Source organism: Apiospora hydei, assembly GCF_038363865.1.
Source record: "Apiospora hydei strain CBS 114990 chromosome Unknown utg000008l_segment0_segment0, whole genome shotgun sequence".
Taxonomy (NCBI): domain Eukaryota; kingdom Fungi; phylum Ascomycota; class Sordariomycetes; order Amphisphaeriales; family Apiosporaceae; genus Apiospora; species Apiospora hydei.
Window position 1 is genome coordinate 225,654 of NW_027117367.1, and position 27,766 is coordinate 253,419.

Sequence of the window (27,766 nt, forward strand, 5' to 3'; positions counted from 1 at the left end):
GCTAAAGGGATCTTTACTCACGTAATTGCAACGGGGAGAGTAGTCCCAACGGTGCAAGCAGCTTCCTTGCCATGTTCCCTGCTAGCATGCCGACCAAGTGCTTAGCCGTTCCCGTTTTGGCTGCAACGCCAACCCAGCCAGGACAGCACGGCGGCCAGTGCTCGCCTCATTACCCTATGCCGCCGGTTCGGCGCCGGTTGGCCGAAGTGCCCTGGTGTGCCAAGGGCCCCAAGGTGAGGAGCCCTTGTCCCTCTTTCCGGCTCCATAACTAAGGACATTGAAACAACCTATGCAGTGATGGACAGGAAGAGAGCCCCCGAAGGCGCGTGTGCTTGTCGAGCTGTCAAGGTCCAGGTTCAAGGGGAGAGAGTGGCCCTGCAGATGGGGAGGTCAATGCAAGGCCGCACCACCCCGATCGTGGTCGCTGGCGGCATCAGGCGTCCGCCCGTGTGTGTCGCTTCGAACTTGTGGACTTTTGACTGGGAAGGGGGGGCTTTTTGTGAGATCGATCATTGATGGACGGACACCAACGGGGATCTTCTTCTTCTTTCCCAGTGAAATAGAGTTCAGTCGCCCAGATCGTCGCGCGGGAACCATTGCTATTTTATCTTATTTCCCTTCCGGCGACCTTGATCGAACCCTTTTTTATTATCATTATCTGATTTTAGGGCGATATATACGTACGATATCTACCTGCGCATAGATAGTCCAACAGGGATCGACGAGCGATGGTGTAGCAAACGAGCCACGAAATCCGCCTCCCGCCTTTGAGAGTGTCGTGACCGACCAGCAAGCAGCAGCAGCAACAGCAAATAACAACTTTGCCCAAGGAGGGGACAACCGCCACCACATCGCCGCCCGCCGAGCGCGCGCGCCGTCGACGACGACGACAGACGACGGAATTTGATTTTGGATTGAGGGAAGGAAGGGTTCTTTAAATTAATTTCCGGAGTTCGACACTCGGCTGGCATTCATTCCATTCATTCACCATGGCGGACACCAAGAGTCTGATCGGCCTGATCGGCTTCTACGACAACCTGGACGAGCCCATGCCCGTGTCCAACTACCCGGAAACCATCATCGCACTGGCTGTGACTTTCTTGGTACGGATTATGCCGCCCTCATTCACCACCGCCACCGCCATCGGGCAGTTTGGTGGTGCTTTTTCAAAACGAGATGCAGAAAGCAGGCTGACTGACTTTTTGCAAACGATAGACAATCACGTGGGGATGCGTGTGTTTCCGGCTCTACACGCGGTTCTTCATCATGTACTCGCCCGGATGGGACGATCTGTTTGTGGCGTTGGTCCTGCTTTCCGGCACGGTCGGATCGATATGCGAATGTATTGGTGAGTTAGTTTGCAGCAGCAACAGCAGCAACAGCAGCAGCAGCAGCAGCCGCCCCTGGATGCATCGTCATGACCGGGCTTCGAGATCCGTCATGTGGTGAAACGCCGGCAGACCATGGACTAACAACGGGGGGTATAGCAACGAACCACGGCATGGGAACACACTTTATCAAGATGGAAAAGGAGGAAATGGCGACATACCTGAAGGTAAGTACCGAGGAGAAGAAGAAAGAGGATAACCACCAACGCGCCCCCTTCCGCCATCGACCAGGCGCAATGGGTGGTTGGCAGCAGCAGCAGCAGCAGCCAGCAACAGTGCTAACCCGAAACCTAGTACTTCTACGTCTCCAACACGACGTACTGCATGTCGACGGCCTTTGTCAAGCTGTCGCTGCTGTTCCAGTACCTGCGCATCTACCGGGAGGGCAAGATGCGGACGGCGTGCATCGTCGTCATGGTCATCACGGCGCTCTGGGGCGCGGCCTACACCTTCATGGCTGTCGTGCCCTGCTTTCCCATCCAGAAGTACTGGACCCTGACGCTGCCGGGCAAGTGCTACGGGTTCGGATCCCTGAACCCGCCCGTCTTCTACGCCATGTACGCCTCGTCGGCGGCCATGAACATGACGCTCGACCTCGTCGTGCTCGCGCTGCCGGTGCCGTTCTACTTTGACAAGAACACGCCCGTCAAGTCCAAGCTCGGGCTGGTCGGGCTGTTCTGCATGGGCATCATGTGAGTTTCTCTTGCTTCTTTCTCCAAGTTTAATACTCCTGTACTAACATCACCCAGCATCAACTTCATCTCCATCTGGCGGGTGGCGTCCATGGTGGAGCACCGGGCGGCGACGTTCCCGACCTTCGACCCGACGTGGTACGGGCCGATCAGCATCGAGCTGGCGACGCTCGAGGTCAACTTCGCGTCCATCTGCGCGTCGATCCCGGTCTTCTGGCCGGTGCTGACGGCGCGGCTCGACAAGGTGTTCGTGACGCGCGAGATCAAGATTGAGCGGATCCACCGGTTCGAGACGGTCGACGAGGACGCCGAGCTCAACGGCAAGTACCTCGGTGACAACGGCGTGGAATTGCAGCCCAGCCACCGGACGCGCAGCAACAGCGGCAACGACGGCGGGATAGGGGGGAGGTGGAGGGGGGAGGCGGACTGCACCCGCACAGCCGGGGCGCGAGCGAGTCGAGCCTGAGCCGGACGCGCAGCGCGAACCAGTACGGCGGCAACAGCTCGCACTACCTGGACGAGTACGTGGCGGCGCAGGTGGACCCGCTGAGCTCGATGGGCAAGGTCGAGCTGGAGATCTCGGCGCAGCCCGTGTCGCGCAAGAACTCGCGGGCGCAGATGCTCAAGAAGCACCGGGACCGGGACGGGTCCGTGTAGGGAAAGGGAAAGGGGAATGGGGATTGTATCAATATCAAATCATCACATAGCAACTTTGGAATTGAAAAAAAAAGAATACTAATTACACCATATTGATGTTGCGCGCATTCGTTGGGAAGTGAAGTCGATTTTGAGTTGGGGGTTCGTCTCTGTTTGTCTGGGAAGACTTGGGATGAGATAAAGACTGCGGCATGTCACCTGATCTGCTTGGCTTTCAATTCGGATGAACACGGGATCTTGGGATCCCAAGAGAAACTCGAGATGAAGCAAGATGACCTTGCTGCTCAGGAGATTTGGCAAGTGACTCGATTTCTGGCAATTTCAGATGGCCGCCGACCGTCTGTGGCAGCTCGACTTTGCGCTGCGGCGATCGCCGGCTAGCGTGTACTGCCCTGCGAACCACAACACTGACAACTGTCGCATGCGAAACGACGGCCACCAAGGCGCCCAGATCTGGCCCATGATGGAAATAATTGCCAAATAGGAACACTATGATTTTGAAGAGCATAGCTCGGTCGCAGTGAGCTGTGTCGGTTGTGGTTTGAATGGGCGCAATTGGGCGAGGTAGCTTTGAGTTTTGCCAAAGCGATCAATCGGTGCCAATGACGTCATCGTGATGACCCCAGCACGCCGTCTCCTCGTCACACAAGAAACCTTGACGTAGCTGGTCACAGCAAGATCATCTTCCCAATTATTGCCAATTTGCTCCTCATTTCGAACGATTCAGAAGTTCGTCTCGCCTGTCTAGAACAATCAAGACCCAATCCCCGAAGCAGCATCAGCGTCAAACACCCGCACACCCACGTCTCAGACCTGCAGGCGCACGACCACACACAGCTACCGAAACCGACGATCGATCGCTACGTATCGCCCAACACGAACAGCATAGCACAGCAATAACCACCGATTGCTCCAATTAGCACCAATCCCACCCACGCAATGTCGAGCAACAGCACCCCCTTCGCGGCCCTGCGCCGGGACCCCCGCCACGCCGAGTTCGCCCGCCTGGCCGACGAGCACATGCAGCACGACCTCGAGGAGTCGGACCGCGACTGCCTCAAGAAGGCCGCCTCGCGCGTCAGCGTCCCCGCCACCCTCGGCACCCTCCTCGGCCTGGGCCTGGGCCTCTACGCCGCCGTGCGCCTGCGGAGGGCCCGCGCCGACGTGTTTCGGGCGTTCCGCGCGGCGGAGCGGCCGACGCATGTCGTGTTTGCTGGGGGCAGGACAGGTAAGACTTCTTCTCTTCTTTTTCCTCTTCACTTACTCTTTCCTCTGCCATGGATGGAACGAGCGGGCAATACTTGACCAGTACTAATGATGTAACGACCAATAGAACCCGTCCCCGACATTACGCCCTTCATCCAGCCCAGCCGCTTCGGCGACATCGCGACCTACTTTTTCTTCGGCCTGGGCGGCACCATCCTCGGCGGCGAGCTGGGTTTCTTGTTGGGCAGCTGGTCGGCGGCGCGCCTCATCTCCCGCGACCCCGCCCGCAAGGGCCGCGTCGAGAACGCGTACCGCAAGTTCCGCGCCGACGTGCTCAGGCGGGAGGCGAAGCAGCTCGAGGCGGGCGGGCCGGTGTTTTAAGAGGGACTCACTGTTGACTCAAAAGAAAGAGGGTTCTGATAATTAATGATAATAACGATACATTTGGCGAATTGACTGCCCGACTGGATGCCGGTGAGACTGGGTTCGGAACCTGGTGCAGTAGTCTTCAGTCTTACCTGCATGCGGACGGAGACTTGATGTGTTAACCCCCGGTTGATGGGAACAGCTCTCTCGGGGATAGGAGTCATATGTCCAGCGCGAACATCGACGAAGGCATCGTCATCTCGGTATCATCAATCCCCGGCATGTATGCGTTGTCCCACGTTTTGATGCGAAGCAAATTTTGACCACGCACAGCTGATACACAGCCCATGAATGATAGCCGATGACAGGATGCCGGCCATGCGCCAAGTGACCCCGCAGTCTTGACCCTCCACCGCGATGCATGGCGACGGGACTGCACCCCGGTTTGCTTGACGGGGTTAATGCACAATCAATCCGCCCATCGGGCGGAATCAGCCACTGAGACACTCGATACCCAACATTCTCGCTGTGTGTGGCTACATACGTGGTGGCCCATCGGGCAGCCGGGATATTTCTATCCCCCGATCGATCGGCCAGTTGCCGGGGGCACAGCAACTCAATGACAAGATGAAGCTGACGACCCTCGGGGCAGGTACACCATGCCACTTCTCCCCGGACCTTTCATGCGCGATGCGGCCGCATCTGCATGTGTACAGATTCTGCACTTCGCTCGGAATTGTGAATTGAGATGCGGAGGGTGGATGGGGTGTGGGTGTGATGGAGATGTCTACCCAGATCTTGGTGTTGGTTCATCTATCTGTGATATCTACCCCGCATGCGGCCTTCGTGTGCTGTGTGACGCCCACCCTTGCCTGTTGCATGACTGTTCGCTGTGATAGGCCAAAGCGGTCAGCGAATGCATAGGCCAAGCCTCCTCGTACCGCGGCTGAACTGATACGGGTAGGAAGAAGCAAGCAAGCAAGTAAGCAAGAAGGGAAGGAAGGAAGGAATGGAGGGAGGGAGGATGGCCATGTCTCAGATTCCGTGCGGTCCCTTCCCGGACGAGGACTAACCATCGAGTAAACTGCTGCTCGCGAACGACTTCAGTGCCCGTAAACCACCTGAGAATACAGAAACCAAAACGACCGCGATGGCGAAGCAAACCAACTTGGCAACCGCGGCAGAGCCGCGCTTATCCCTGCCCTGGCTCGCGCGACAGCCCGTGTCCTCCGTCTACAACGTGTGCTACCTGGCGACCCTCGTGCTGGTGCGCGTGCCCTACTGGATCCTCAAGTTCGCCCTCTTCAAGAGCCTCCGGCCGGCTCCCGACATGGAGCCTGCGGCAGAGCCTGATGGTGACGCTCATCAAGGCCTCCATTCACGGCGCCTCGGTCCTGGAGAAGCCGACGCCGCTGAGCTTGGAGCCGGGCAAGGAGAAGGAGCAGTTCCTCGTCGCCCAGCCTGGGTCTGAGGCGGACTACGTCGGGCCGCTGAGGAGCGACGCTGTGGCGCCGGCGCCGGTGGGCATCACTTGCTTCACGCGCAAGCCCGAAACAACGGACAAGCAGAAGTCGCCCGCATCGTCGGTCTCGTCCTCCGAGTCACAGCCATCGATGGTGATGCTGCACGTCCACGGCGGCGCCTTCGTTATCGGCGACGGCCGCATCGACCAGATGGGCTACGGCGCCTCGATGCTGCTCCGCCACGCCGGCGTGCGCCGCGTCTACTCCGTGCAGTACCGCCTCGCCTGCCGGCCCGACTCCGTGCCGTTCCCCGGCGCGCTGCAGGACGTGCTGACGAGCTACCTGTACCTGGTGCGTGAGCTGGGCATCCCCGCCGAGAACGTCGTCGTGTCGGGCGACAGCGCGGGCGGCAACCTGGTCATCGGCCTGCTGCGCTACCTCGCCGAGCACGAACCCTCAGTTGCTGGCGAGATCCCCTCCCGCACAGCGCCGTCCTCTTCTCGCCCTGGGTCGCGCCCGCGCAGTGTCTCGGCCCGGACGACCTCGTCGTCACGTCGAACCCGCACTACGGCACCGACATCCTGGCGCCCGCGTTCCTGCGCTGGGGCGCGGCGGCCTACTCGCGCCTCGTGCCGGCGTCGGACTCGTACATCTCACCGCTGGGTCACCCGTTCGTGACGGCCGTTCCGCTGTTTGTCAATGTGGGGGCGCGGAGGTGCTCGAGGTGGAGGGGATGCGGTGGGTACGGGAGATGCGGGAGGTCACTGCCGCTGGAGGAAAGAGGAACGACGTCGAGCTCAACTACGAGGAGGGGGCGCCGCATGATACGCTGCTGGTGGGGAACAACTTGGGGTGGGATGAGAGTGTGCGCGAGGTGACGGGCAAGGTTGGGGAGTTCATCCGGAGGAAGACGCCGGGTTCCGGATGAAGTTAGTTGCTCTGGGTTCCTCTGGTGGTTTGTGGTGTCGTTGGGTCACGATGTTGCTTGATGGTGCCTCCCGACCTGTTGCTGTAGGCCAATAGTTCGTTTTCGTTACCCTTACTAGACAGTAATTATACACCTATGACTACTTTTCAAGTGCCGGCACCCCTTTTCTCGATAGGACATGGCGCTTCTTCCCGATTCGGGTAGTGCTTACTTGTTGGCACGGAGCAAGTTTGACAAACATTGAATTTCCCCAATGCATCCGCAGTCCCGACCCGAGGGGGCGGCAACGGTGGCGTGATGTTGAACGTATGTTTGACATGATGGGGGCTGTTTGCTTGATATAACCCTATGTAGGGCCCGTACGCGGCACTGACCAGACATCCCAAGACAAACTCCGGTACGATTACGTGTTAGTCGGTTTGTATTACACAGGATCACCCTGTTTTGGTGATGATCCAATCAATGGTCGCGCGGTTTCGTGTGCCACTCAGTTGGTTTTCATCAAACAAACATTGCGACGTTCTCTTATCTTGTCCCAATGAGAAGCTATTCGTGGCTGCGGTGATGAACATGTTATTCCCAACGGCAAACATCATACGATTAGGCCGGCACGGCTTTTAGCAAACAATGCCTGCCTGTGTGAACTTGCCACATTGGCTATCGCCGATGATTCCAAGTGACATTCATCATGAAGGAGCGCAATCCCTGCTGTTGTTCCGAAAACCCGTTGGCTGGGATTCCCTTTCAATTATTGTGCTAAATAGTTTGATATTGGCTTTTCCCGCACCATGGATCTCGGACCCAGTTGCCCATCGCTTAGGGAAAAGGCACCACAATATTTGCGGAGTGAGCCCCCAGAAGCGGGGGAAAGAAGGATGCGCCGATCAGCGAATCACGGAGCGTCCCCGACCTCCCCGGACTCTCCAAGGGGCCCAGAGGGGCACAGAATGTCTATGATGCTGCCTCGCAGAGTTAGGAGGAACCCGGAACAGTATGCCCTTGGCAAACAAATCCACAAGGCAAATACTTTTTACCGGGAAAACCCATCCATCCGGCCCCTCGTCCCATTGCCGCAGAGGGTGCAATCATCATCGTCAGAGGAACGGCCTTCATTTGCAGAGCTTGTCCCGAAACGGCAAGTAATTAAGCAATAGTTGCATGGGGGCCGAGGGCGGTGGTGGTGGGGGCGCTGTGCATGTGTCGAGATTCCTTCCTACAATCATGCACGCCTGCACAGCTAGCGTAGCATTCATCATCATCGCCAACCGTCCCATTCGATATGTACGTGCGGGCACCAGCTGAGAGGCATTGACCCGAAGCCTGCGCGAGCGTGGACCGAGGCGCAAGAAGAGGGAAAAAGCAAACACTATAGGCAGCCCTAGGACCCATGATGTGGCCAGATCGGCAAAGCTGCTGTCAACGGTGGGTAGCATTTGTTGATGTGATTACCAATACGGCGGATGCGCATGAGCTCTCATAAATAAAGGGCTCCCTCCTTCCTGCGTCGATTCCCGTCTCTGGATGTGATCCTGATCTGCTCAAGAGCTAAGTCCGAGACCATCAGGGGCGGCACGGCACGACGACTAAGACACGCATCGACTATCGAAAACTTATCCGACAGCGGGGTAGCGCAGATACAGAGAACAACAGCCCTGATTCCTATTTCAACTGCGACGGGTACGCTGACATCTTCTGGCCGCTCGAACTGCACCCGACCATATCCAAGATGGGGATTAGCATTGAGAAAAAGACGTCTACCGAGCTCGACTACGATGTAATTGTCGTCGGTAAGTCACACTGCATCTCTTGTGCTCCGACGGTGCTCTTGCGGCAACATGTGATGGGACGTATCGGAGCTTTTCCCGAAGAAGGGTATGGTCTTTGACGGTTCACTTTGACTGATGCACTGATGTTGCAGGCGCCGGCATTTCGGGCATCAACTGTGCCTACAGGCTACAGACCGAGACCCCGGACGCCAAGATCGCCGTGTTCGAGGCCCGGGGCGACGTCGGCGGCACGTGGGACTTGTTCAAGTACCCCGGCGTCCGCTCCGACTCGGACCTTTTTACTTATGGCTTCGCGTGGGAGCCGTGGCCGTCCTCGACGCCCATCGCCGAGGGCCACCTGATCGTCTCGTACATGAAAGACTGCATCCACAAGTACGGCCTCGGCAAGTACCTCCACTTCCGCCACAAGGTGCTCTCGCTCGACTGGTCGTCCAAGACCCAGTCCTGGACCGTCGAGATGGAGCACGAAGGCAAGGTCAAGCAGGCGACCGCGCGCTTCGTGGTCCTGGGCTCGGGCTACTACGACTACCACGAGCCCCTGAAGGCGGAGGTGCCGGGGCTCGAGAACTTCAAAGGAAAAGTGATCCACCCGCAGTTCTGGCCCAAAGACTACGACTACGCCGACAAGGACATGGTCGTCATCGGCAGCGGCGCGACCGCCATCACGCTGATCCCGAACCTCGCCAAGAAGGCGCGGCACGTCACCATGCTGCAGCGCAGCCCTCGTACGTGGTCTCGATCCCCAACGTGGGCCGGCCGAAGACGTGGGCCGAGACGCTGCTGTCGCGCCACGCCGCGGCCGTGTGGCAGCGCTGGTGGTTCATGACGTTCCAGTGGTTCATGGTGCTCATGTGCCGGTACTTCCCCAACTTCGCCACGAAGGAGTTCACCAAGCTCGTGGTCAAGAGCCTGCCCGAGGGCTTTTCTCATGATCCCCACTTCAAGCCCAGCTACGTCCCCTGGCAGCAGCGCGTGTGCCTGACGCCCGACGGGGACCTGCAGAAGGCCCTCGGCGGGCCCAAGCCCAAGTGCGAGGTCGTCACGGCGACGATCCGGACCGTCACCGAACGCGGGATCGAGCTGGAAGGCCTTCGCGGCCGCAGCGACCCCAACGGCGGCAACACCAGTGGCAAAGACGGCGGCGGCGGCGCTGCCAATCCCGACAAGACCACCACCACCCTCGACGACGTCGACGTCATCGTCACGGCGACGGGCCTGCGCATGGAGTTCATGGGCGGCATCCCCGTCCGCGTCGACGGCGGCGCGCCCATCGACTGGTCCACCCGCCGCTGCTGGCACAGCGCCATGCTGTCCGACGTGCCCAACCTCTTCTTCATGATCGGGTACGTCGACAACTCGTGGACGCCGGGGGCCGACGCGACGGCCTGGATCCTGACGCGCGTGTACCGGCACATGCAAGCGAGCAAAGTCACGTCCGCGACGCCGCGCGTGGGCGCGCGGGACGCGGCGCGGATGCAGGATCGGCGGTTCTGGAATCTGACGTCGAACTATCGGGAGGCCGCCGATAGCCGGCTGCCGCGGTACGGGGACGTGGCGCCGTGGAAGCCGAGGGAGCGCCGCCGCGGGATCTGGTTTATGCTATGTGGGGGATGTGACGAAGGGGTTGCACTTCGGGGTGGCTTGAATTCAATTTCAGGTGTAGACATTTTGGTCCAAGAAGAGATGGTATTGTTTACAGTAATTTAAAACCAGCGTCTCTGCCGACCATTGACAGTGTGCATCTATATCAACCAGAAGCTAGCTTCAAGCGCAATACTATCTCTGATGCCGTGAGCGTCCCGACGTCTTCCCACCGCGACCATCCTTCATCTGAATTCCAATGCCACCCTTCCTCTCCTTCTTGGTAAGCTGCGGGATCCCAGCGCTGCTCGCTATCGTCTTCGACTATGTGGGAAAACTTCAGCTCGAGGTCTGTTTGCGCGCCTTGATCCAGCATTGGCTGGATGATTCCGGAGAAGTTCAACCTTTCTTCCGGTTTGGAGATGTCGAAATCGCCATCCTCCCTGGTACCCGGACTAGCACAGCTCAACAAAGCGGGTTTAATCCACAGCATATTTTCAGAGATTCTGAAAGAAAATCTCCCGTTTGAGTCCCGTGTTACTTCTAAATGGGTTCTCCAAGTGCAGCCCAAGACGTAAGTCCACACAGGCAAGGTCGTCCACTGTGGATATTCCACGCCTGATCCAGGGTGGCTTTCAGTAAGCACAGTCATAGTGATTTCGGGGTTAACGGCAGCACCATGGCGTAGCAGTACTTTGGTGAGCTCCGATGGTGCCCATATAAAAGGCCAGCTTGGTCGTACGGGTGTGAGATGCTCGATCAGTAGATCAGTTGCTTTTTTGGAACGACTTTGCTCATCAAATGTGTTTAGACGCGACTCCAGGTAGGTGCGATATCCAGTAATCACTGCCATGGTCAGGTCATCGATGTCGTCTGCTGTGGCCTTTCCCCCTACTTTGCATCTGTCGAAAGTATCAGCCGGGAACCAGAATGCTGATGTGTCTTCCAATGCAACACTCTGACCATCGAAATAGTCCGCAATACCCTTACGGGTCGTTCGAATAATCTCATTGATGTTCTCAAATACAGAGAAAAACACCTCCCCTTGTTCCAAGGACAGATGGTCCTTGATGATATTGCTATGCCTTGCTAACAACCATCGCGCGAACAGACGGTTGTTTTTCCGAAGGGCATAAAGTGTACCATATACTAGGGCGTGTTGTTTGTTGAATGACTCTCTTTTGAGCCGTCTCTGAACAAAGTCTCGCCTCAGAAAGTCTCGTGCGGTTGAGTGCATGAATACAACTCCATAAGTCTCGATTCGGGAGATACCATGCTCCGCGATCTTTTGCCATGAAACGTCCTTGACCCATCTTTGAGCACGATTCTCTGTCGGCTGAGTCTCCAGTAAGCCAATGCAATGCGACTGAAGTTGACGCTTCAAAGCAAACAGTGCATCGTCATCGTCATCAGGCCTGGTCATGAAGAGGATGACATTCTCCCGGAGAGTCTCGAGTTCAGAAGCATCAGGTGGACTTGGCGGTGATCCTTCCGTCGAAACGATATGTGCTGCGCAGTCGAGTTGCAACAGGTTAATACGTTCGTGGTCCAAAGAATTCCCATAATCTTCCATAATATAAAGCATCCTGGAAGCATGCCGCAACTCATCTCTTGGTATTTGCTCGACCATATGCCAATAAAGGCCGCCCCGGCCACCTAACTTTTCGGGGAGGTGATCGATTAGCTTTTTAAGCTGGTGTACGCCTTTTCCTTATCGCTGTGATAGATGATGAGTCCAATGACTATTCGCACCCACAGGAATACTCCCTGGGCTTTCCTACTGACTGCGTCACTCAAGGTGACCAAGACGCCAGAAGCTTTCAAATCCAATGCTTCCTGCTTGAGCCGCGTTTTGCAGTAGTGGACTATGTCATTGTCTGTATGTTCTTGAAGGCGGATCTGCGGCTTTTTGCGGAAACGAGACTCAAAGATATAGAGCTCTCGACTCGAGACACAAGCTTTGACAAACGCGTTGTTCTGGAAGGTGTCAAGTAAGTTGATCAGCTCGGCATAGCCGTCCTGCAATATTCGGAGTCAGAATACAGTAGAAATGGACATCTATTACTACTTGGGAGAATACAGAACATCAACGCTTGCTTACATATATCCATTTGCTGTAGCCCCATTGCTCATCGTCGTTGTTGCTGTCATAGAGTAGTTCTAGTTCCTTTTGTGTATATTGGGCGGTATGTTGCAAGATACGATATTCGTCAAGACCATCGATCAGAAGAAGTATGTTGCGCCTGTGTCTTTCAGCAGCACTTAGCAAATTGGAAAATGCCCGGTGCAACCAGGCCCAATTTGAAATTCTCGTTTTCAGGTAGGTGTCGATGTCCTTATAGGATGTCTCTTCTCCGAAAAGCTCGGGGATAACGTCTGGGATCCAAGTCCTTTCCTGCTCAAGGCATTGATGGAGAATGCTTCGCATCATACCCTCGCGCGACATCTGCAGCTCGAAGTCTTTGTTCTCTGTCTTGTAAAAGAAGAAGGAAGCCACAATGGTATGGTGATTGATGAACGCGTGGTTCAGGTTTTGAATGTTTTCATGCAAGAACTTCATCAATGTCGATTTCCCTGAGCCAGCTTTACCGCTGATCCAGAAAATAGACTCTGAGTTCGAGGAAAGCCACAGCTTGAGGCGTTCCACTGGTGCATTGACGTCGTTACTTTGCGCGAACAACCAATCGCATGTCTTGTTGAATGCAGGGTCGATGGTTTCTTCTCGTTGGCGCATATGTTTGAACCATAATGTCCTGAGAATTTCTGTTTTACCATTAGTTCAACTCGCTTGAAACATACACGATAGGTTATACGTGCCTGGACTTATAGTATGGATGCGGTCTAATTTTGTTTAATCAGTTTCATGCCCTTGGTCAATGTCCATTTAGCCGAGTCTACGTACGTGTTTGATTAGCGACAGAATTCTCCTTTATCTGTCGGCGAACTTGGTGAAGAACCCGTTTATAGCCTTCGTCTTTATCACTCGAGAACTTCGTCATGTCCCTATGGTTCGCGTAAATCCCACCCTCCCGGACCTTGAAACCGGCGTATACTGCCGTGTCTTTAGGCACTATCTGTACATGGCTTAGTATAACCCCAAATACACATAATATATCTTGATAGACTTACCAGACCAATCTCCGTTGGGAGCTCCTCTCGAAAGCATACCACATCAAGATCTTTCGAGACGGTGACAAACTCGCTGCGTTGATTCTCGAGTATGGCAGAGTCTCGGCGAAGGGCTTCCACGAGCTGGCTGTTGGGCTGACGCAGGATTGCCGTTACCACCCGGACCACGAGTTCGGCATACTTCGTTGCATCGCTCCCTTGGTGTGGAGTTCCCATGAATATAATGCCTTTGGTGTGGAGGATAGGGTTTCCGAGCGATCCAAACTGGTTATTGAGATGATAAGACGAAGCCTTGATAAGCATCTGCTTGACGAGGAGACCACCTAGGCTGTGAGCAATGAAGAAGATAGGGTGTTTCTAGAAAGCAATAGGCAAAAAATAGTATCAGTAACACCTCCGGTTATTTCGTAAATTTTCACAGAAAAGATCACCTTATCTCCTCGGACAGACTCGAGATCATTCAATAGGTTGCCAGCATGCCCGAATAAACTGTCCTGGCTGGCGTAGGACGTAACGTTTGCGACGGAAGCATCCCACCCGAAAGCAAAAACCCGCACTTCCGTCATGTCATCTTCTTTTGGGAGAAGATCCCGGGGCCAGCAGAACCCATCTCGTGACCATGTGCCGAGTTTTTTCCCTCGAAGTCCGTGAACGAATACAATATCAGCTTTAGGGTTTTCCCCTCCGGAGGCCAACTCCTCAAGTCCAAAAGCTGCTGTCTCCCCCTGCTCGGAGCTGTCTGGGGCAGCAGTGGCTGGTTTTGAACGTTTCCCGCAAGGGGTAGTAGCAAACCATTGAGAAACTTGTTTCATGGTACTCTCATGCAATTTGAAAAGGACGCAAAGAGCTATAATACCGTGGAATTGTGGTTCAGCATGCGCATGCCACGACAAGATGAGCAATGTGGCAAACCTGTATTTCGAGTAAAAGGTGTGGGAAATGGGCCTGAAAAGGCCAGGAGCCTCACAGGTTGGGTGTACAAACCAGTGTGGCTGGCTCTTCGATATGATTGCTTTTCTCAAACTAAAGACTAGTCTATCTTTCGTGTCAGCTGGTGATTGAAGGGGCGGTGGCATGTTGACTTCACCAGGCCTATCGCTTAAAATAGCCCAGGTATGGCGCCCACTTCCGAGGTTGTGCTGCATATACTAGCAGAGTCTGACGCCTCAACGCCTGTCCCCGCTGTGCCCCAGGCTAGGAGCCGGTCGATGTGCTGGCGGGTAGCAGGGCTATTCGGCTATCCATCGTGGTATGCTATCTATGCACTGTTGTGAACATGCATCTGAGATATATGTTGGTGATCAAGGGACCGTCGGATCTCATAGACATCACACGTAGAGCGTAATGTCCATGTTGGAAAAGCTTTGGTCGGCGACCGCACTGTAGTAATTGATGCCCCCTACACCATATTCGGGGCTCTGGGAACCCAAACCATCCTTGTTGGTACTGCCACCCACACAAATGCAGGCCAGGTAGGCTTAGGCCTAGTCGGAGTTCCTGTGTCACGCGAAAGCGCCACTATCACACCATGGCTGAGGCAAGCAAATCAAGCAATGTACATCCAACTTCGAAAAGTACGCACAATGATGCCAAGAAGCTCTTCCGCCGAGAAAGCCGGTACCCATAAGCAGGCAGCTACAGCCTCACAGTGACAAGGGCGCAGGCGTTCGGTTCTAGTCCATTCTAAAACGCCGTTTGTGCGTTGGTCGATGCATTCGGTGGAGGTGGCGTCCACTCACAGCAGAGAGCCTCGGTACTTCGGATCTAAATTAAATCGCGATTGAGTGTGACGGCTCAAACAACTCAGGTCTTTGGGTGGTAGACTGTCCCGGTGTATGGACCTCGTCCAATCCGACCCAGCGTTGGGTCCAGCGTATATGAACCCGAAGAGAGCACTCCAAACAGGGTGAATGTTAGCCGGGGATATTGAAGGCCTTGGTCCTTTCAAAGTACCTAGAGACTTGACTTGAAGTGTCTCGTAGCCTGGTGAGACCCTGCCGGCACACAGCGACGACGGCGGGCGCTGGAGCAGGGTAACTGGGCCACGCTTCTCGAGCCAGACCCATGAGAAGACATACAATGTGCCGAGATGTCACATTGTTCCTCCTCAATACTAGCCCAGGAAACCATGCGATTATGATGGTGAGTACTTGCTTAGTGAATAGATCCAGACCTCGAGCCTGCTGACAGATAGGGGCTGCATCGATGCTCATTGTAGTTGATGAGGGCTCTGGGGCGAAGCGAGTACAGAAAGGTAATGATCTGCATGTACCTAGTTTAAAAAAGACCACTTTGCATATAGGAGCAGCCAGGCAGCCAAGGGTGTTAGCGGTAGGGCAGATTCGACAGTGAGGCTGCCCGGCACTTGATCATGGACACAAATTACGATTTCAGCCAATATTCTCCATGCGTGTTGCAGTTGGTGTGGCCCATGTTGAGACTTCATTGGATCATGCCACTTGGTTGAACGTATCTTGCTTGGCTAGACTTGGCCAGGCTGTGCAGCGGACATGCAGCGTGGCTGAGCTGACGCAGCGGGAACAATTGCCAAGACTCATTGGCTACACAACATCTACTAGACGCCACGGGTATTTTCAGATTCTCACGTGAAATATGATGTTGAGGTTTGGGTAACTTGTACAGCCTGATATCAAATTACTCGGTTTCCTTTTTGACTCGAGATTATTCCGTCCTTCGTTGAGAGCATCGGACCCAGATGTCAAGATGCAGATCAACACTTGGTTCTTAGCTGCATCTTTGATGCCTGTGCTATCATCTGCAGATGACTCAGCTCGCATCATCAGAGAGCAACTCGACGGCAACGAGCACAACCTTACGCGTCTCAACACTGTCATGGCACCGCCATGGGTCTCTTCTCAAGCGTATCGCAGTTCCTCGTCAATCTTGTGGAGTTGCATCGTCACATTAACGGCATGCATATACACTGCTTTGCATCTAAACGTCCCCGGCAAGCGAGGATGGTGGCCGCAACTCCTTCGCAAGCTCAAATGGGTAGCCATCGGAATTTGTTTCCCTGAGATTGTTATATACCTGGCCATGGTACAATACTTCGAGGCTAGGTGGGTAGCCAAGGAGTTGACGAAGCTCCAGAATCTGGATGATAGAGCTAATAAGGAGGTAAGCGATTTACTGCAAGTGACCCTCCTATTCTTCAGCCAACATCGGAGGCACCAATACACGGCTGCATTCCAAGACAAATCAAGCCCCATAGTAATATAGAATATGCCAACTAATATACTCTAGTACATATTCGATCTGAAATATGGATTCTTCGTCGTGATGGGTGGCTTGCAAGTCTCCCTTGAGCATTTGAGCGAGAAAAAGCCGCGGAATGGCCGAATATTCGGCGACATCCTTGTGGGCAGCTGCCACGAAACATTATCCTCCGTTGGTGTTGTTGCCATCGCTCAAGCCGGGAAGTTTATTTACGTATCCCCCGAGTCCATTACGGATAGATGCAAAGCCAATCTGGTACAGAAAGGGCTTGTAGCTCTCCAAATCACGTGGATGGCACTACAATGTATTTGTCGCACTGCGTACGGTCTGCCCCTGGCTCTACTGGAAATACATACAATGGTGCATGTTATGTGTGGCATTATCATGTATTCTTTCTGGCTAAAGGTAATAGGGACGCTCTCGTGCAACTTCCTTCAGATACTGACTCATGGACAGAAACCGGTCGATATTACGAGCACGGAGACTGTGAACCTGGACGGGTTTCAAGATACCTTTCACATGCTATTCTTTGAGAGTTGCGCTTGGGATTTGATCGAGGGCGAACATATCCTTCTTGTACCTGTTGTGTCCAGAAAAGTACCGTTCTTCGACAAATGGACAATCAACGACAACCAGGAACAAAATAGCTACAAACCGGCCCGTTCCAGGTTTACCAACCAGCTAATGTTCGAATTAAGGTCGGCCTGGAGGGGTTCAAAGGTTGTCCAGGGCCTTCCGACAAGTCACAACAATAATTACCAAGCTCGCCTCACTTGGTTGGTACACACTCAGGATGCAGATGGCAACCTAGTGTACTCCCAGACAGTCGACACAGAGACTGAATTTTCCCAGAAGGAAACGATCTTGCTGCAGCATACGGACCACCTCCCGTGCGGCCTTCGATTCATCGACCAGTCAATTATCATTAGCAAAGCTGCATGCGATGCACTGAATGGTGCTGCCAACGTCTATCGGCTCCTCGGCGGCACGAATACTGAGTCGGTGGAGTACTACAAACCAATAATCATTGGTCCTGATGTTGGTCCTGACCTCGGGATCCTGGGAGCATTCAAACCGTCTCTCAAGCGACAATCCTGGGCCAAGTACTTTCATGGAAAGGAAATGCCCGGAACAAGGAACTCGCGGAACATATTTCAGCGCCAATCAAATATTGCCCCGTACCTTTCGAGCAAGGATCCACGAAAGATAGGGGAAGTCATGTTGGAGGTTATATTTGAGCGGGAGATCTCGGCCTTGATCCTAATCCCTCTCACAGCTCTCTACGGTGGACTGCATCTGGTAGCGTGGAACTGCCACTTCCCATCCGAATCCGAGTGGATTCTGTAGATTACGGGATCCCTTACCGTCATCGCTTACATTCAAACCATTTTCATGTTCGCCCGTATCCTCAAAAAACTTCAAGTCTACGAAGCAATATAGAGTGTGGATGCAATATCTCAAGTTTCATTTTCAATACCAAATCACATACGTCTCGCTCTTTTACATAGCCATGAGGCTTTTTATTGTTGTTGAAGCTTTCATTAGTCTACGAAGCGTCCCTATTGGGGTTTACCTAATGCCCAGGTGGCTGCAAATGATTCCGCATTTGTAGAGAATCACCAGTATATAAACTTAGCAGAATCGGCCCCCAAAGACATTTCGTCATATTACTCATTCCTGTGTGCACCATGTGAGAGATCAAACATGAATGCAACTCTTTAACTACCACCAACCCAACTCGGCGGACGATCCTCCACCCTCGTCCCCCAATCCGACTCCTCCGCCCCCAGCGTAATCTCCACCGTCCACCCCTTCGTAAACAGCTCATGCGTGATCCAGTTCTTCGTCCACTTCTCCCCATTAACCGTCACACTCTGAATCGACACATTGGCGTAGCTCGGATCGAACCCGAGCGCGCGGACCGTGGCCGTCTTGCCCGTGACGCCGTGCCTCACGCTCAGCTCCTCGAAGAAGGGCGCCGAAATCAGGTACACGTTCTGGCCCGCGATGGGGAACAGGCCCATCATGCCGAACACGACGAACGCGCCCATGGAGCCGCTGTCGTCGTTGCCGGGCAGGCCGTCGTTGGTGTTGCGGAACTTGGAGGGGATGTAGGTGTGCAGCCGCTTCGTCGACAGGGGCCGGGCGGCCGGCGTAGTGGTACAGGTACACGGTCGAGAAGACGGGCTCGTTGGAGATGTCGGCGAGTCCGGACGTGTGGAAGAAGTCGAGGCGGTTGATGAACTCCTCGTCGCCGCCCATCAGGGAGATCAAGGTGGAGATTTGCTGCGGCACGAGACTGGAATGTGTTAGAGTAGCAATGCTGTCAATCGGCGATCAAGGACTTACAATTGGTACTGCCAGATGCTGGCCTCGAACGTCTCGCTTGGGTTCGTGGTCAGCGAGCAGAAGTCCGCCAACGCCGAACATGCGATAGGATCTTGGTAGCCCCAGGTCCCATTCATATACTTGGGCTGGAAGAACCCCTTGAAGCCGGTGTCGTTCCCCCTTGATGGCGGAGATTTGGTCTTCCTTCCAGATGTTGCGCCAGTTCGTGCTCCGCTGGATGTATTTATCGTAAACGTCGGTCTTGCCGAGCCCCTGGGCCAAGGTGGCGAGACAGTAGTCATTGTAGGCATACTCGAGAGTTCTCGAGACGCTGCGCGAGTTGGTGCCGAAGCCCAGGGGGTCAAAGTCGAGATAGGGGATGTAGTTGAGACCCTTCCAGCTTTGTAAGCCACCCCGCCCCTGGTATGACCATTCCAGGGGCTCGACCTCTGCGTCTTGGACGATGGCTTCGAGCGCGGTTTGCCAGTTGATGCCCGTGAGGTTCTTCACGTAGGCGTCTACAAGCACCACGTCGGCGTTCGAGCCACCCTGAGTCCAACCGGAGCACAGGCTCATGCGACAGTCGGGGAGCCACCCTTCGTGCTTGTAGATGTCCAACAAACTGTTGACCATCTGCGACTGTGCCACGGGATCCAAGATGGTAAGGAGCGGGTGCTGTACGCGGAAGGAGTCCCAGATGCAGTAGTACGAGTCGAAATAGGGGATACCGCTGTCCCAATGGAGATTCTCGCCCGTGTAGTTCTGGGGCGAGATCATGCCGCGGTAGATGCCGCTCCAAAAGCTGCTCTGTAGGTCGTCGCTTGCGCCACCCGCTTTGATCGAGATGGGGCTCAACTTCTGGCGCCATGCATCTTGGGTCTCTGAGACCAGGCGATCAAAGTCCGTCAGGGGTTCGGGTATCTCGGTGATGGCGTGGTTGCAAGCCTGCTCGGTGCTGATGAAACTGGTCCCCATCCGTGCCGTGAGCGTGCTGTTGGCGAGGTTCTGAAACCTGACCCAACCCCCTGCTTCCACGAAGAACAAGTTGAAGCCGCGCGTCACATATAGGCTCTTCGGTTCCGTGCCGGCGCGATTGTTGACCCAGACGCCATTGTCACGGACCTCGTCGCCGTGGAAGTCCACGCAGAAGTGCATCACGTAGGACCCGGCGCCGAAGCTAGGAAGGAACGTGCCGTTGCCCTTGATCTGGCCGGTCGAGGCATCAATACTGACCGACGCGTTCTGCCGACTCTGCCACAAATCCGTCAAGTCGAGCAGCACGAGCGGATCCCCTTTCCCCGCCGGGAACTCGAACCGGTACAGCGCCGCATGCTCGCTGCTCGTCATTTCCGCCCTAACCCCCGATACCAGCTCGACCGCGAAGCGCCCCGGCGCCGCGACGACGCTGCCGTTGACGTAGTGCGTCGCGCGGTCGCCGATGCGGAACTGGCAGCCGTTGACGCCATCCTCACCACTGGGGCAGACCTGGGGGAACAGCGGGAAGTTGCCGAGGCTGGGGTTGCCGCCCGTGCCCGAGTCGTGCACGGCGCTGAAGCCGGTCACTTTGGACCCGTCGGTCGCGAAGCCGCCCGTGTTCTGGCCGTCGACGTTGGCGACGGGCTTGGCGAGGGCGTAGGGGCGCGTGGCGCCTGCGAAGACGTTGCCGCCGTTGGTGCTGCCGATTAGAGGGTTGATGAAGCGGAGGATGTCATCGTCGTTGGCGGCGACATCGGCGGCGAGGGTGGCGCTGTTGTTCGCTACCAGCAAAAGCAAAGAAAGGAGGAGGAGGGGGAGACGGAAGACCGGGTGCGGGGTTGGATTTGGCATTGCGAGCTGTCGCGCCAGTCGAACTTTCATTTTTGAAAAGTGTGTTTCAAGCTGAGAGTCTGAGCTCTGGGAAGATCAGCTCGGGTATTAAAAGATACTTAAGTAACCTCTGATCAGAAGTGGATGTTATGGATTCATATCTCATATGGTCCTCCGATGCTTTTCCTGTCCCTGATCCTCATTTCCCAGGACCGTTGAATAACGTTTACACAAATTGCGTTGGCGAATCGCGGCAAAAGCTACCTTGTTACCTGCCTATCCAAGGAAGGCACGAACCCGAAAAGGCAAGGATGTGCTTGTTACGGTTGATTGTGCCGCCTCTGTCACCCGAGTCAATCGGTCATGGGGTAATGCTGCTGTTGCTGCAGCTGCAGCTGCATTTGCTAGGTTGCACTTATGGCCAGCCACAGCAACGTACAGATAGGCAGCGAGGCATGGTGGCTGATGATGGCATGCCAAGCCAAAGCTGAACAGCACTTCGAGCCTCAGCTGAAATATTTGTTTGGAAACGGCTGCCCGTCCAGCTCTGACTTCTTCCTCTGCTCGTTCCAGCGTTTTCCCAGCTTCAGAGGGATCGCAGTTGTCTGCCTTTATTCCCATCCTGGGCCACGAATCAGTCATAAATCGTCACAACATCCACCTATACCATCACAGATCCTGGGCCATGGGCAACACGGTATCGTCAACTCCAAGCTTTCGCAGCTGTGGACTCTGCTACTTCAAGCTGCCGGCTGGAACCCCGTTTCTAGACCAACCCAGAGTATCCCGTAGGGGTATCGAGTTGGTTGGGCTGCCGGATCAAGGATGGAAAACGGGACGGCTCGACGATGTCCTGCTGCCCTGGAAAAACATCGATTATGTGGAAATGGAAACAGAGCTCGACGCGCTCAGGGATTCCTCCGGGAGAGGCTGCGTCGGCTGTACGGCGATTCTGCAATGCCTCGATGCTCAGTTGCGCGACCGCGGTTTCACACTAGGCGACCAGTGTTGGCAGGATCAGTGCACGCTTATATGGCTGGTCGGCGACCGAAAACCGTATAACCCCAGCCTTTTGCTCAGGGTCAGCGTATCAGCGACGACAAAGAATCAGAGCGAAGAACACAGAGTAGAGGAGTTCTCTGTAAGGATTGAATATACTGGCGACAAATACTGTGCGCCATTTGCCGGTGTTCCCATAAGTATTAGCAAGGGAGAAACGGACTAACCCATTTCATAGTTCATCCAGCGGCACGGAAGGTTTCCCCTTCGGCGGCTGCTCTCGGGTATACAGGCTCTTCAGCGTCTCTGGAAGCCATCAAAACCTGGCTGAAAAACTGCAAGACGGCCCACGAAGATTGCAGACAACCAGCAGGTGTTCTCCCGTACCGAGTCGTGGAGCTGTCCAGGGACGCCAACGGCCAGGCCGACTTCCGTCTTGTACAGGGTTTGGGCGGGCGAGAAAAGTATGCGTGCCTGAGTCATCGTTGGGGCCCATCCACCGAGCGATGCCGCACCACGAGCCTCACACTGACATCCTATCTCGAGAGAGTGCCTCCTGATATACTCCCCAAGACGTTCCGAGAGGCAGGCGAGGTGGCCATGTATCTTGGCCTCAAGTACCTATGGATCGACTCCCTATGCATTATCCAAGACGACGAGGATGATTGGAAGGCCCAAGCCGCAGAGATGTGCAACATCTACCAGGGCTCCTACATCACCATCGCCGCCACCAGTGCCACCCAGGGCGACGACGGCCTGTTCCACACCGTGCCGAAATTCCCCGTCTCCCCCGTCGAGTCAGCTGATCGGCGCGACCTCGTCGTCCGCACGCACATCGCGCACCTCCCCGGTTCCCGGCGCTGGCCCACCCGTCCGAGCTGGCCGACTTCCCGCTCCTCGCGCGCGGCTGGGTCTACCAGGAGCTGCTGCTGTCGCCGCGCTTCGTGCACTTCGCGCGCGACGAAGCGGCGTGGGAGTGCGCGGGCGGCAACGGCGACTGCGAGTGCGGCATGGCGGCGGGCCAGGCCCTGTGGCCGCGGAAGCGGGCGTACCGGATCAACATGGCGGCGGCGCCGGCACTGTACTACACGAGCGCGGGATGGCGCCAGATGGCGAGCGAGTACTCGACCATGCGCCTGACCTACGACTCGGACAGCCTGCCGGCGATTGCCGGGGTCGCTAGGCAGTACGGGACGAAGCACCGGGGTTCCCTGGGCTGCTATCTGGCGGGCCTCTGGGAAAAGAGTCTGGTGCAGGACTTGCTGTGGTACGTTCCGTCCGAAGTCAAGTCAGCGCGGCGCGAGGCCAGCCCGGTCCCGTCGTGGTCGTGGGCGTCCGTCACGGGCGGGTCGCAGCAGCTGGGGTCCCTGCAGGCGACGACGGCCGTCGACCCGCTCGAACTCGTGAGCTTCCGGGTCGACCTGGCCGGCCCCGACGAGTTCGGGCCCATAAAGTACGCAGAGATCACCGTGCGCGGGCTCCTCGCTCTAGGGTCGTGGACGGCCGTTCCGGGGTCAGCAAGCGGACATCGCTTTGCGCAGTATCATCCGTGCAGGATCATCAGCACTGGATCATCGGGACGAACTGGCGGCGGGTACTGTATCGACGCTGATTATGATTTTCTTGATGCTGAGGGCTCGCGGCGCTTGGAGGAAGGATGTACAGTGTTCTGCCTCAAGACTGGATTCGTGTTCTACCAGCACCACGTCTGTCTGATACTGAGACCTTTGAACGAGGAGCGAACGGCCTTTGAGAGAATTGGTTTGTTGCAGACAGCCCATAAGGACGATGTCGACTCCTGGTACGAAGGCGGGCAGGCGGCGCAAGCCTTTAAATTACTGTAGCCCCCATAGCCAAAGATATTGTGTGATGTTCATCTGATTCTACAGAGAACGCCGGCAGGTTCGGTTTCATTGCCGCGGCCAGCACAGGCGTTCAAACTGGCACTCTGCTTACGAACGTCTTGAGCCCGTCCCAGCCCGAAGTCCCAATGATGAACTGATCGCTGGAACATTCCACATCGGCCATAGCCGCCGGGTCGAACCGAAAGTCGAAGCGCTGAACCAGAGCAGCAACGACCAGGTATAATTCAGCCCAGGCAAGACTGGATATTACGGGTGAGTCCCCGGATGAGTAACGAGTCGCAACAATGCCGGTCTATGAAGGAGAACTTACTGCATCCCAAGACAGATCCTGGTGCCCCTCCCAAAGGGAGCATAGGTCTTCTCGGCCTTTCGCCCAACCCCCTATCCATCCATCTCTCGGGATCGAAGCGTTTCGGGTCCGGGTACAGGGCCGGATCATAATGCATCAGCAGCGTCGTCATACCGATGGGGGTCCCGGCCGGTATGACCCGATTGTCGTATACGAGGTCGCGGTCCGGTGCTATGCGCTGCGCGCGTGTTGACAGCCCCGGGCTCAACCGCAAACCTTCCATCAGGACGGCGGTCAAATAGGGTAATTGCTCAATCGTGCCGAGGCCGATATCTAAGGACGCGTGGTTGTTGGTGGTTTTGTCTCGTCGTGCCCCGGATAGTTCCAATCTCAAGCGACGCAGGACTTCTTGGTCCGCGTAGATGTGGTAGAGGATCATACGCAGGCTGTTGGCAACCGTCTCGAAGCCGCCCCTGGTGATGGTCCCGACTTCCTCGAACACACGGCTCAGGCTTTTCTCGGCAGGCGGGATGGGGGCGTTCAAGATCTCGTACACAATGGTGCGCGTTTTATCACCCGGACCATCGTCATTCGGTGGAGCAGAAGTCAAGGTAGAATAGTACTCCATGGTAACTTTCATCATATCCTAAGCATCCCTTTTTAGATGATGATAGGGAAGAGACCAAACACATAAACTGCAGCTGCACAGGGACGAAACTGAGAATACTGACCTGAAGGAAGAAGATGAACGCGTTGACACCGTCCCCGCCCGTTCTCTTGACCATGAAGGCGGGCATCCTCTTCATCAGGGAAACGTACCAGGGGAAGTGTTTACTACTCTGCCAGAGGCTACCCGAAGTCTGAGGCAGAGTCGCTGTTTCCGCGTTAAAATCCTGGGCGTCAAGAATGTGGTACCGTTTCCCAATCACAAACTCCGTTGCCACGTCCCGAGTGAAAGCGCTGATGGCGGCGCCCAGGCTGATCCTGGCAACGGACCGCGAACCCGCCGCAAACTCGTCCACTTTGCGGCACAGCTCCAAAACCGACCTCTGCACGATATCGATGCGGCCCGCCACTCTCGCCTTGGAGAAGAAAGGGTTCAGGGTCGCGCGCCGGCGTTGGTGGACGTGGTGCTTCACCGTGCAGATGGTCGACAGGGGGCGCCGAAGGCGTCCCAGGCCCAAGCGTACTTGTCCCAGGGCCCGTCTTGGTTGTACAGCTTCGCGTAGAAGCTGGGGTCGCTGACGTGGAGTTCGTGGGGGCTGATGCGGATTATGGGGCCTGCCAGAGGGTTAATAGAGATGACTTCTCAATGGCGGAACGCACAGCATCCCCGCCGAGAGTGGTAAGTAGATCATCCGTATCGACGGCGAATTTCTTGCGAACACAAGAACCCCTTTCTTTTTGTCCTTTACAGAGGGCCAGTTCGATAACGTCCCGGCCGCTTGCATGGACCTCGCGGCCGTCCTCTCGGGCGACTGCACCGACACGACGATCAGCCCGACGGTTTGCGGCTCGGCGTGTCTTCATTACAGCGGCCTGACTGAAGGCCACTACGCCAATATTTCCATCGCTCTTACGTCCTAGTTGTCTTTTGACTAGCAGCTCCCTGGGATAGTATGGACTTTCAAAGGGGATATATTGTGGCTCATATCTGTCGGGTCATGATAGTGGATGGAAACAACACTCTCGTTACTAGATAAGAATCCGATAAGACTGGTCTAGGATATGATAATGCCACTGCCTTGCATTTCAATCCTTCCGAATGCTTCCATCATATTCCCGTTAGCAATGACTACCTCTTCCCCGGCACCGCCGTAGAAGCCGGCAGCAGCGTATCTGAAAACCGGCGACCCCGCGGAATGTACCACCCCATATGCCGTCGCGTCATTTACGGCCCTCGCGGGGCTGGGCACGTCACCGTTCTGAAAGTCCGCCTCCAGGACCTCAAACCCCTTCACGCATTCGTCATCCGGATCTTGACCACGGTCTTCGTCCTTCTGGAGATAGGCACTGCTCAGGAACAAGGTATCCGCAGCGGCAGGGTTGAACCAGCCGGCTAGTCGGCCATCGCATCGCGCCCCCATCACGACACCCGGTACGCCTCCTGCGAATACGCTGGCCATGCTGGAGTGTATGGACCACTCCTTGTTTGTTTTTCGCGGGCGTCGGATCTCTCGGGCCACCGGGGACGGCGCCCGAAATCCGATGCGGAAGCTCGAACTTGCATACAAATCGCCATCCTCCTCGGGCACGAGATGGACAACGGGCAGGTCTAGCACTGCAAATCTGGCCAATTGTTGCGGCTGGTCTGAAGATCGGAGCAGGTGCAAGGCCAGAACCGAAGTGGTGCCAAGGACACCGAGAAGATTATGCCGCGAGCTGCCTAGGTTATGGACCTTGGGGCGTCCGCCGTACATCGCAGCTAGCATATAGGCAACGTGTGTCCTGCTCACTTTGCCTTGCCTGCGTAGCTCATTTCCAAACTGCGTGCACATTGCCAGGAATGTTGTACCACCGCGGCCCCATACTCCGCGAAGATAGGGGTCTTTGGTGGATAGAAAGTCGAAGCAAACCAGTGGAGCCAACATGCTGTAGTAAAACCCGAAGACTAAGGACTGATACTGTAGCCACAAAGATTGCAAGGTGGTGTCCTCGGGATATTCTGCATTTCCCCGAAGAAGATATTCGAGCCCTGCGTGCGTTTCGAGCCACTCTTTCGCAGATGGTTCCCTCGCACTTTCCAGGAGTGACGTTACCGCGTCGAGTATTTCCTGGTTTTTACAGGGAAAGGACTTGGCAGACAACATGAGGATCTCCGGGGAGAAGCGTCCTGGGTATTGATCGTTGTAGCCTGCTAATTCGTAGCATACTGATTCGGTCAAGTCAGTATAAGGGAGCGTGGAGCTGGCAACGAGTGTAAGACCCGAAGCCGCCTTGGCGCCGAGCTCCCAATAGAGTTCCATTTCGTTTCTCGTGGCTCGACTCGTATCAACGGCCTGTATCATGCTTCTTGGCTGACGGGCAGGGTATGATATCATTTCAGCCTGGTGTGGTAGGCGTCGGTCTCCTGCAAGCCCAAATGGAAATTTGCCGTCCTTGACATAAGTCACCAGCAGCTGAGCTTCGTACGATCTCTCGCCGTCCACGCTGATGGAGACACCACAAGCCTGAATGGTTTTGGCGATCGCCAGCGTGCTGACAGAATAGCAAGTAAAGGAGTTGGTCCCATTCTCCAAAAGACACTTAAGAAACCGATAGGCCTCGTAGTCCTCCAACGCGTTCAGCTGCGGGATGGCATCGCCCTTGCCGTAATTTTTCCACACTGAGCGGTACGTCCGCAATATGTGAGGTGCCATGCCACGGACCTGCCCAGCCGATCTCCAAGACTCTATGTTAACACCGAGGCTGACGCGAAGCGAGTTCTCTCTCTCCGAGTCCTCAAGTACAAGAGCCAAAAGAGTAACGATGAACTCGATGATTCTCTCTTGGGTCATGCAGATGTCTAGTGCAGTGACAATGATGATCATGAGCCAAGAGAAGGGTCTAAGGCCAGGTGTATCCGACGACTGCGCCGAGCTCTTGCTCCGAGGCAACTCCGAATTCGGAGCCTGCTCCGCCCGTTGCGGCGGCTGGGAGGAAGTGCTTACCCTCCCGCTCTGGTAGATAAACTCGGTGCTGGAGAATCTGCTCTCCATCTTGGATGGCTCGACGATGCCTTTGCGCTTGAGAAGCGCCTCAGGGTCTTCCAAGATAGCCTCAAAGAGGTCCTGGTCGTTCGACTTGACGCGCAGCCAGTTGCCGAACGTGCGTCCATTGCGGATGATGAGGGCGATGTCGCTGAGGGACACGCCTATTTGGAGAAGAGCGTTGGCGCCCGCCGTGATGGACAACGACATGGCCTTTGGATGCGGTTCCTGTGATGGAGAGGCGTTCATTGTGAGAAATTTGACTACGGATTCTTCAAGTGAGGCAGAATGCTTAAGTAGAGACACGATCAGACCTAAGCACTCTTCAAGTGAGGGGGTCCCAGCCTGATGCAGTT

General features: G+C 55.6%; 11 protein-coding genes across 11 annotated transcripts; 7 read left to right on the forward strand and 4 right to left on the reverse strand.

The window, feature by feature from the left end:
• Positions 1–71: 71 nt before the first annotated feature.
• Positions 72–907, forward strand: PG997_010627 (uncharacterized protein; the record flags this gene model as incomplete). Its single annotated transcript, XM_066814942.1, has 2 exons — positions 72–233; positions 704–907. The coding sequence occupies 2 exons, from the start codon at positions 72–74 to the stop codon at positions 905–907; spliced, it is 366 nt and encodes a 121-aa protein (XP_066664232.1).
• An 82-nt stretch (positions 908–989) lies between these two features.
• Positions 990–2,737, forward strand: PG997_010628 (uncharacterized protein; the record flags this gene model as incomplete). The annotated part of the gene is made up of 6 exons (XM_066814943.1): positions 990–1,103; positions 1,216–1,348; positions 1,488–1,555; positions 1,683–2,080; positions 2,138–2,488; positions 2,560–2,737. The coding sequence occupies 6 exons, from the start codon at positions 990–992 to the stop codon at positions 2,735–2,737; spliced, it is 1,242 nt and encodes a 413-aa protein (XP_066664233.1).
• Positions 2,738–3,676: 939 nt separating this feature from the next.
• On the forward strand, positions 3,677–4,324 carry PG997_010629 (uncharacterized protein; the record flags this gene model as incomplete). The annotated part of the gene is made up of 2 exons (XM_066814944.1): positions 3,677–3,965; positions 4,071–4,324. 2 exons carry the CDS (start codon positions 3,677–3,679, stop codon positions 4,322–4,324), a joined length of 543 nt encoding a protein of 180 aa, XP_066664234.1.
• Positions 4,325–5,459: 1,135 nt separating this feature from the next.
• Positions 5,460–6,700, forward strand: PG997_010630 (uncharacterized protein; the record flags this gene model as incomplete). The annotated part of the gene is made up of 4 exons (XM_066814945.1): positions 5,460–5,602; positions 5,646–6,218; positions 6,260–6,455; positions 6,488–6,700. The coding sequence occupies 4 exons, from the start codon at positions 5,460–5,462 to the stop codon at positions 6,698–6,700; spliced, it is 1,125 nt and encodes a 374-aa protein (XP_066664235.1).
• A 1,726-nt stretch (positions 6,701–8,426) lies between these two features.
• On the forward strand, positions 8,427–10,355 carry PG997_010631 (FAD-containing monooxygenase EthA; the record flags this gene model as incomplete). Its single annotated transcript, XM_066814946.1, has 4 exons — positions 8,427–8,487; positions 8,619–9,187; positions 9,208–10,079; positions 10,223–10,355. 4 exons carry the CDS (start codon positions 8,427–8,429, stop codon positions 10,353–10,355), a joined length of 1,635 nt encoding a protein of 544 aa, XP_066664236.1.
• On the reverse strand, positions 10,235–14,273 carry PG997_010632 (uncharacterized protein; the record flags this gene model as incomplete). The annotated part of the gene is made up of 6 exons (XM_066814947.1): positions 10,235–11,752; positions 11,854–12,087; positions 12,170–12,831; positions 12,971–13,142; positions 13,198–13,554; positions 13,629–14,273. The coding sequence occupies 6 exons, from the start codon at positions 14,271–14,273 to the stop codon at positions 10,235–10,237; spliced, it is 3,588 nt and encodes a 1,195-aa protein (XP_066664237.1).
• Positions 14,274–15,921: 1,648 nt separating this feature from the next.
• On the forward strand, positions 15,922–17,781 carry PG997_010633 (uncharacterized protein; the record flags this gene model as incomplete). The annotated part of the gene is made up of 3 exons (XM_066814948.1): positions 15,922–16,335; positions 16,462–16,839; positions 16,891–17,781. 3 exons carry the CDS (start codon positions 15,922–15,924, stop codon positions 17,779–17,781), a joined length of 1,683 nt encoding a protein of 560 aa, XP_066664238.1.
• A 371-nt stretch (positions 17,782–18,152) lies between these two features.
• On the reverse strand, positions 18,153–20,589 carry PG997_010634 (glycoside hydrolase family 92 protein; the record flags this gene model as incomplete). The annotated part of the gene is given in 4 exon segments (XM_066814949.1): positions 18,153–18,560; positions 18,571–18,733; positions 18,784–18,908; positions 18,919–20,589. 4 exon segments carry the CDS (start codon positions 20,587–20,589, stop codon positions 18,153–18,155), a joined length of 2,367 nt encoding a protein of 788 aa, XP_066664239.1.
• A 664-nt stretch (positions 20,590–21,253) lies between these two features.
• Positions 21,254–23,411, forward strand: PG997_010635 (uncharacterized protein; the record flags this gene model as incomplete). The annotated part of the gene is made up of 3 exons (XM_066814950.1): positions 21,254–21,709; positions 21,826–22,389; positions 22,446–23,411. The coding sequence occupies 3 exons, from the start codon at positions 21,254–21,256 to the stop codon at positions 23,409–23,411; spliced, it is 1,986 nt and encodes a 661-aa protein (XP_066664240.1).
• A 91-nt stretch (positions 23,412–23,502) lies between these two features.
• On the reverse strand, positions 23,503–25,251 carry PG997_010636 (trichodiene oxygenase; the record flags this gene model as incomplete). The annotated part of the gene is made up of 4 exons (XM_066814951.1): positions 23,503–23,671; positions 23,739–24,367; positions 24,453–25,002; positions 25,028–25,251. 4 exons carry the CDS (start codon positions 25,249–25,251, stop codon positions 23,503–23,505), a joined length of 1,572 nt encoding a protein of 523 aa, XP_066664241.1.
• A 191-nt stretch (positions 25,252–25,442) lies between these two features.
• Positions 25,443–27,659, reverse strand: PG997_010637 (uncharacterized protein; the record flags this gene model as incomplete). Its single annotated transcript, XM_066814952.1, has 1 exon — positions 25,443–27,659. One exon carries the CDS (start codon positions 27,657–27,659, stop codon positions 25,443–25,445), a length of 2,217 nt encoding a protein of 738 aa, XP_066664242.1.
• Between the last annotated feature and the right edge of the window lie 107 nt (positions 27,660–27,766).